Source organism: Gigantopelta aegis, chromosome 10 (genome assembly GCF_016097555.1).
Source record: "Gigantopelta aegis isolate Gae_Host chromosome 10, Gae_host_genome, whole genome shotgun sequence".
NCBI lineage: Eukaryota > Metazoa > Mollusca > Gastropoda > Neomphalida > Peltospiridae > Gigantopelta > Gigantopelta aegis.
In genome coordinates, this window is record NC_054708.1 from 81621211 (window position 1) to 81630724 (window position 9514).

Consider the following 9514-nt stretch of genomic DNA (forward strand, 5'->3'; position numbering starts at 1 on the left):
TTAAAACATGTGTATATCACGGGACCGCGGAAAACGTCCGGTTTTGAGGGGATTCCGGTTTAGAGGGGGTCTGGTGTTGAGGGGTTTCACTGTACATTTAATTTTTTTTTTATAATTTGTGTGTTTAATTGTAGCTTAGATATATATCTTATCTAGCTCTCAAACAACAGAGTAAGCCTACTCGGACTAGCTTTGTTGCTGAAGAGTAATTAGATTTTTTTTTGGACCATGTTGACGAGATCTAACCTGGAGAATGAACCTAGTGTGGCTTGAAATTACTATGACGCATGTCACTTGGGCCTCTGCGAGTGTCCAACATATTCGACTCCGAGTACTCGAGGGTCAAACTCGACCCGGACCCGAGTACCTGACACTTACACAAGATGATTATGAGATTAGGGAATGCAGTAAAATGGCATTATGCATCTTAATTCCAGCACTGAATATGGATGCCAAATCATGCCGTTGTATTGCATTTAGAAACTGGTTGATATATTCAGTATTGTGACGGACGGCCAGATCTAAAAGGGAAACTAGCGCATGATCATATAACCGTACCCGACTACCCGAGTCTGGCCGGACTCGACCCGTACCCGACTACCCGGGTCTGGCCGGACTCGACCCGTGCCCGACTACCCGGGTCTGGCCGGACTCGACCCGAGTCTAGCCGGACTCTACCCGTGCCCGACTACCCGAGTCTGGCCGGACTCAACCCGTGCCCGACTACCCGAGTCTAGCCGGACTCTACCCGAGTCTGGCCGGATTCGACCCGTGCCCGACTACCCGAGTCTAGCCGGACTCTACCCGAGTCTGGCCGGACACCCGCCGGTTCCTACAAACCGATTACATCCGGACTTTGCCGAAATGGTCCAAATCGTTACCAGTATCAAAGAAGTAAATTCTGGAATCATTCGATTGAATCTAAAAAAACGTAAGTTAGTTGTAATTTTCTGCCGTGGTATTAAACAAGAGAAGAAAACACTAGCACGCATACAAATTATGTTTTCAACAAAAAGGCTCTAATCGTTCTGTTTATATTATTATTTGGCAGTACAAATGCGACGTGATACTGCTGTGACCTATTTTCACAGTTTGTCATGACTCGTAAGACTCTTTATCGATCCGATTATACGCGTCTTCAAGGTTGGTAGTGTAAATACTACATACTTTGCGACGTTATAAACCACGGCTGTAGCTAGCGGAGAGGGGGTTGGGGGGGGGGGTGTGGGGGGGGGTGAGGGATCCGGAAAGCATTATTAAAGAACATTTTCTTGACTGTTTAAGGAGTTTTAGACTATTAACTACTCAATTGCCCCCCCCCCCCCCCCCCGAAAAAAAAATCCTAGCCACGGCCCTGTAAACTGTTAATAATACTAAATTTTTGTTGGAACAGGATCTATGTCTGTCTGTTGGCCCATTAGGCTGGGGTTTTTTGGGGTTTTTTGTTCAAGCAAGTGTATCACAACTGGTATATCAATTAAAGGTAGGCCCTATATAAAAGGCCATGGCATGTGCTGTCCTGTTTGGGATGGTGCATATAAAAGATCCCATGCTACTAACGAAAAAAATATGGTGGGTTTCCTTTCTAATCCTGTCAGAATTACAAAATGTTTAACATCCAATAGCCGATGATTAATAAATGATTGTGCTTTAGTGGTGTCATTGAACTAAAACCAAATTATCTTTAATTCTTGTCGATAAAATAGAAGTCACTACATATGTCATTAACAAAACATGCAGATTAAGTATACAAAATATCATTTTCCAATTATGTTTATACATGTTTATATTTTGATCTGTTTTTTAACTTTAAAAAATTATACCGGCCTCGGTGGCGTCGTGGCAGGCCATCGGTCTACAGGCTGGTAGGTACTGGGTTCGGATCCCAGTCGAGGCATGGGATTTTTAATCCAGATACCGACTCCAAACCCTGAGTGAGTGCTCCGCAAGGCTCAATGGGTAGGTGTAAACCACTTGCACCGACCAGTGATCCATAACTGGTTCAACAAAGGCCATGGTTTGTGCTATCCTGCCTGTGGGAAGCACAAATAAAAGATCCCTTGCTGCCTGTCGTAAAAAGAGTAGCCTATGTGGCGACAGCGGGTTTCCTCTAAAAACAGTGTCAGAATGACCATATGTTTGACGTCCAATAGCCGATGATAAGATAAAAAATCAATGTGCTCTAGCGGCGTCGTTAAATAAAACAAACTTTACTTTTTAAAAAATTACAAATTGTCAAAGTAAAACAACTTTTTGAGTCATAGCTCAAGTACTCTACCGTTTAAGAGCAAGATGGAAATTTGGACAGTTATAAATAGCAAGATGGACATTTGGACGGTTATAAATAGCAAGATGGACATTTGGACGGTTATAATTGCGCTCTCGGTCGCAACGAAAACACAGAATTTCTGTGTAGCACTGGTAGGCTAGCTCAAGTCTCCTCTAGCACTGGTAGATAAATAGAGATTATTATACGAGTTTGTGTGTCGTACTGATTCTACGAAACGAATATCAGGTGTAATAATGTCTTTATTATCCATATTATTATTGTTGTTTTCTTTATGAATAACAAGACCCAACTCAAAATATTTCAGCCACAACTAGAAAGAGACGACGGAATGACATCATATTTCAAATGCACAGTCTGAGCTAGGACTGGAGAAGCAACGTCATGTTATAAGGTTGCTTCCCAAAACTACGTCATTACACTTGTTATTATATGTGTGCTTCGTATGATTATTATTAACTCGGTTATGTTGAACCATATGGATAATAAATAGATGATAAACAGACAAGCACTGGAGGACACTCGAGCTACGGGTAGGCAAAGATTCCCGCTCTAACACAACTATAGCTATAAGACTTTAAAGTCTATTACATTGATAATTATCTTGTTTGGTGATATAACAAATACTCCACATATCAACCGCTAATACACACAATACATAAAGAAACCTGTCGGCACCCCCTTTCAACAATGTTCTGGATGCTGATAGTATTCTTTGAGTAGTGTGTATTATCAATATGTAAAATATGTGTTATCAGCAAACTGGAAAATGATCAGTGTAATGGTATTTTATGTCAAACAGAGGATTATTGATGCATTACTACTATTAAAGTGGGAATATTTTCCTACCTTTCGATTATAACCGTCCAAATGTCTGTCTATTTACGTCCCAAATGGCAAAGTATGGTACTCATACTAGTTGAATTATAGTCTACTCTTTTAAAAGTGTTTATATGATATGTCCAGTATTTATTTATGGACATTACTCTCCATAAAACATCCTGTCATTTTTATCATATGTTGATTAGCTGCATCAACAATTGTTTAGTTGATAATATCCATTGTGTGAAAAATTCTAAATAAAAACAAAATAACACCACAGGCACTACAGCACATATATTTATTTATTATCCACATAGTTCAAGATACACAGGACATGCGTGTCATAATGATTTCATGCGCACAGCGAATGACATAATTTGGGCAGCGACATCATAGATTCATAACATGGTACACAGGCCTTCTAGATTTTGGTAGCCCCACTCCCATGGCTAGTGATATTCAATGTTGGGCTAGTAAATATCTACTATTGCCATGCCCAACAGCTAGTGAAAAAAATAAGTCAAATCTTGCAGTTAAGTCTATTTTGTAAATATGAATATCCTATCCCCACCCCAACCCCTTAATGTTAGTGTTTTTAAGCTGTATCCCCCTCTTTAGGTGACATATCTGATTATTACTATTATTTAGTAAAGTAGAGCTAGTGAATTTTTAATCGTAGCTGGTAAAAGTTTTTAAATCACTGATCCCATGGCTAGTGGATTTTATAAAAATTCTAGAAGCCCTGGGTACAGCTTCTCCAGTCTTGGCTCTGTGTAATCGCTTACCAAAACAATCTCATTTCAGAAAATAACGTTTCATTGTCTCGTTCTAGATATGTTTGAAAGGTTTTGACATGGTCCTAGCTTGTTATTCATAAAAATAATAATAGTGATAACATTGGTAATAACAAATTATTCCACTCGTGTGTAAATTGTACTGATGTTTGAAATTTGTGTCAGGATTCACGTATTACCTTCACTGTCATTAAGGCAATACAAGAATCCTGACACTTATTTCGTCAAATCAATATGGCACACAAGCTTGTATAATAATCTCTATTGATCATTGGCTTGTGGATGTCAAACATTTGGCAATTCTGATCCACAGTCTTCATGGTAAACTCGCTACACTTTTCCATTGGGAGTAAGGGATTTTTTGTATGCTTTTTCCCACAGACAAGACAGTACATACCACATCCTTTGATATATCAGTCATAGGGTAACTGGTTGAGATGAGAACTAAAAAATGTCACAGAATGAGTCCACCAAGGATCATCACTGTCTAATTCATGTAGCAGAAGAATCAATCAAAATAGGTAACTCCTCCGTCAGATGATAAAAATGATGTAGCTTCTCACATGCATATTAAAATATTAGCACAAACGTTGTTTTTTTATTATTATTATTATTTGAAAAAATACATTATATACCCTCCATCTCCACTACAACAAGAGCAATGAGTATCTTTCAAGTTGTCATCCATAACTTAATGTGTTTCAATATGTCTTTCTTTTGGACTTGAGAGTACTTGCTTAAACATTGCTGATGATGATAATATTTTTTCCAATGTGAATATGTGAATACTTTGTGCATGGAAGGTCCAATAGAAGTATAGATTTTAGAGATGGCTACGGACAAGGCAGGATTTCCTTCTTTGAAATGTGGAAAGATGTTTGTTACTGTGGTTACTAAAATGTAATCAGTATGAGATATAATGTGTTTTAACAGTTGAGCAGAAGGTGGTGGCGTACACAATGTTCTTTTAAAATTTTTACTTATGGAAATAGAGAATGTATATTAAGAAAATACGCCTTAAGATAGCTGCTTTATCTGGCTGCAAGTCTCTGTCTATCCCTCTCTCTGTCTCTTTCTCTGTCTTTCTCTCTCTCTGTCTCTTTCTCTGTCTACCGGCCTCGGTGGCGTCGTGGCAGGCCATCGGTCTACAGGCTGGTAGGTACTGGGTTCGGATCCCAGTCGAGGCATGGGATTTTTAATCCAGATACCGACTCCAAACCCTGAGTGAGTGCTCCGCAAGGCTCAATGGGTAGGTGTAAACCACTTGCACCGACCAGTGATCCATAACTGGTTCAACAAAGGCCATGGTTTGTGCTATCCTGCCTGTGGGAAGCGCAAATAAAAGATCCCTTGCTGCCTGTCATAAAAAGAGTAGCCTATGTGGCGACAACGGGTTTCCTCTAAAAACAGTGTCAGAATGACCATATGTTTGACGTCCAATAGCTGATGATAAGATAAAAAATCAATGTGCTCTAGCGGCGTCGTTAAATAAAACAAACTTTACTTTACTTTACTTTCTCTGTCTTTCTCTCTCTCTGTCTCTTTCTCTGTCTGTCTCTGTCTGTCTCTCTCTCTCTCTCTCTCTCTCTCTCTCTCTCTCTCTCTCGCTCTCTCTCTCTCTCTCTCTCTCTCTCTCTCTCTCTCTCTCTCTCTCTCTCTCTCTCTCTCTCTCTGTCTCTGTCTCTGTCTCTGTCTCTGTCTCTGTCTCTGTATCTTTTTCTATTTCCCTGTCCTTCTCTGTCTTTCTCTCTCTGTGTCTGTTTGCATCTTTCTGACTAAGATTACCTATAACTGAAACTGAGATATATCAGGCCTCTAAAAATTGCGAAAACGATCAGTTCATTCACACAAATGTAATTTTTGGTTTGTGCAAACTTCAGGACAGTATTTACAATGAGACAATGGGCTATACAGAAAGGAAATGGGCTGTACAAAAAGAAAATGGGCTACACAAAAAGGAAATGGGCTGTACAAAAAGGAAATGGGCTGTACAAAAAGGAAATGGGCTATACAAAAAGGAAATGGGTTACTTGAATTTATTTGTGCATAACCTATAATTTGGTTACCAAATGTTTTATTCACAGAAGTTTGTATATGGTCTATTTTTAATTTGAACTCCACCCAGAACCTGTGCTTTTAGCATTTCAGAATGAGTCGTCCAGTGCTCGCCTTTTCACGCTTTATACTTGGGACCAAACAAATCTGTGGTGTGTCACCATGTCAACGTTTTCTCAACATTCGCCAGTGTAACAGTTTGAACATTAGTTTTGATATCAGTGGAAACTATCCACCAATAACAACACCATTCAACGAAGATGAGTCAATAGCTTGGGACCAACTGGAACGAAATATTACCAAGTGGAACAGTATTCCACTTAGAGGTGAGATTATCTCCCTTTGAGTAGTATATATATATATATATATATATATATATATATATATATATATATATATATATATATATATATAAATGATCTCCCTTTGACAAGTATATGGCCTGTGTTGAAAATACCCCTGCCATGATAAATAATTAATCTTGTGTATACACTAAGTTATTTCCTCTTAGTGTACACGTACACATACTTTTAAAATATAGTATTTCACAAATGGGAAAGGTCTGTGACAAGGATATACATTGTGTACATTATCTCTCTTTTACACTGTACAGTATGTGTAATTATCTCCTTTTGATAGTGTATATACGTATATTATCTCAAAGGGTAAGACCACTACACCCTCTTCACAGCTAGGTTTATATGTAATAGACTGTCAGTGTTTGATAACCAACTATTTGTTTATCTTAACTTCACACATTTTCCAAAATCTGACACCACTGACCTTTCATTTGATCCTTTTTGAGTTTACAAACTCATTTGTGTTTCTAGGTTATGTGGTGCAAGGATCCAATGGAGAGTATGTTTTGTTATTTGTGTTTCTAGGTTATGTGGTGCAAGGATCCAGTGGAGAGTATGTTTTGTTATTTGTGTTTCTAGGTTATGTGGTGCAAGGATCCAATGGAGAGTATGTTTTGTCATTTGTGTTTCTAGGTTATGTGGTGCAAGGATCCAGTGGAGAGTATGTTTTGTCATTTGTGTCTCTAGGTTATGTGGTGCAAGGATCCAGTGGAAAGTATGTTTTTTCATTTGTGTTTCTAGGTTATGTGGTGCAAGGATCCAATGGAGAGTATGTTTTGTTGAATCCAGATGAACGAATCAAGCTTGTGAAACATGTTTTTCAAATGACACCGAGCGACAAACTCATCATAGCTGGATCGGGTTGTGAGTGTAAGTATTTATTCATTATAATGTCTCATTTCAGCCAGATAGAGAAACATCAAAATAAATAAAGTTTGTTTTGTTTAACAACTCATGGGGCAGTTGATTAATTAAACATCGGCTCTTGGATGTCAAACATTTGGTAATTATGACACAATCTTCAGGGGAAATTCGCAACATTTTTTCATTAGTAGCTGGCATCTGTTATATGCACCATACCGCAGACAGAACAGCACGTACCACAGCCTTTGATAGACCAGTCATCTGGCACCACTGACTGAGCTAGATCCCTCCTCTCATTCCATACAATGGGTGAGATCAACCAAGCAGAGTATGTCCACTAGACTGATGTCAGCATTTTGCCTAAAACTGAAAACAAATCCAATAACTTGCCAATGTTAACAAGGATATGTTAGCTGGTGGTTGTACTGGTACATAATGCCATGAGCACCACAATATAACTTGCCAATGTTAACAAGGATATGTTAGCTGGTGGTTGTACTGGTACATAATGCCAGGAGCACCACAATATAACTTGCCAATGTTAACAAGGATATGTTAGCTGGTGGTTGTACTGGTACATAATGCCAGGAGCACCACAATATAACTTGCCAATGTTAACAAGGATATGTTAGCTGGTGGTTGTACTGGTACATAATGCCAGGAGCACCACAATATAACTTGCCAATGTTAACAAGGATATGTTAGCTGGTGGTTGTACTGGTACATAATGCCAGGAGCACCACAATATAACTTGCCAATGTTAACAAGGATATGTTAGCTGGTGGTTGTACTGGTACATAATGCCAGGAGCACCACAATATAACTTGCCAATGTTAACAAGGATATGTTAGCTGGTGGTTGTACTGGTACATAATGCCAGGAGCACCACAATATAACTTGCCAATGTTAACAAGGATATGTTAGCTGGTGGTTGTACTGGTACATAACGCCAGGAGCACCACAATATAACTTGCCAATGTTAACAAGGATATGTTAGCTGGTGGTTGTACTGGTACATAACGCCAGGAGCACCACAATATAACTTGCCAATGTTAACAAGGATATGTTAGCTGGTGGTTGTACTGGTACATAACGCCAGGAGCACCACAATATAACTTGCCAATGTTAACAAGGATATGTTAGCTGGTGGTTGTACTGGTACATAACGCCAGGAGCACCACAATATAACTTGCCAATGTTAACAAGGATATGTTAGCTGGTGGTTGTACTGGTACATAACGCCAGGAGCACCACAATATAACTTGCCAATGTTAACAAGGATATGTTAGCTGGTGGTTGTACTGGTACATAACGCCAGGAGCACCACAATATAACTTGCCAATGTTAACAAGGATATGTTAGCTGGTGGTTGTACTGGTACATAACGCCAGGAGCACCACAATATAACTTGCCAATGTTAACAAGGATATGTTAGCTGGTGGTTGTACTGGTACATAATGCCAGGAGCACCACAATATAACTTGCCAATGTTAACAAGGATATGTTAGCTGGTGGTTGTACTGGTACATAACGCCAGGAGCACCACAATATAACTTGCCAATGTTAACAAGGATATGTTAGCTGGTGGTTGTACTGGTACATAACGCCAGGAGCACCACAATATAACTTGCCAATGTTAACAAGGATATGTTAGCTGGTGGTTGTACTGGTACATAACGCCAGGAGCACCACAATAAAACACCTATGTTCATAATCCAGCGAACAGTACAATATATTATTTTTAAAATCTTACTAGGCAACTGGAATTCAGTTCACATGATTTGTCATGTGATTGGTTATAATGTGAATTACACCTTACACACTTGGATTACAGTTCTGTATTAATATGATATTTCAAATATATTTTAAACAAATTGATTTTGCTGTGAGGTAGTATTATTTCAATTTGATACCAATGTGTTGCACATCAAGTATCCGGAAAATGTTTGAAATATATATGTTCATGGGACTTTTCAACCCCTGCAATTGCCCACAGTAACCGGCAAGGTCGTGGAGATTACTGTGGAGTTTTTAATTCTCCATGGCACTTTTTTGCCTTACACTATATTCTGGGTGTTTATCAATGGTATGGTTTTTTGTCTTAGACTATATTCTACGTGTTTATCAATGGTATGGTTTTTTGTCTTAGACTATATTCTACGTGTTTATCAATGGTATGGTTTTTTGTCTTACACTATATTCTACGTGTTTATCAATGGTATGGTTTTTTGTCTTAGACTATATTCTGGGTGTTTATCAATGGTATGGTTTTTTGTCTTAGACGATATTCTACGTGTTTATCAATGGTATGGTTTTTTGTCTTAGACGATATT

General features: G+C 38.7%; 1 protein-coding gene across 1 annotated transcript in view; it reads left to right on the plus strand.

The window, feature by feature from the left end:
* Positions 1–287: 287 nt before the first annotated feature.
* The window catches only part of LOC121383851 (4-hydroxy-2-oxoglutarate aldolase, mitochondrial-like), a 21405-nt gene continuing 12178 nt past the window's right edge, over positions 288–9514 (plus strand). The window contains exons 1-3 of the mRNA XM_041513949.1: positions 288–363; positions 572–931; positions 7059–7187. Of these exons, the coding sequence (XP_041369883.1) occupies positions 288–363; positions 572–931; positions 7059–7187 (565 nt within the window). The remainder of the gene's footprint in view (positions 364–571; positions 932–7058; positions 7188–9514) is intronic.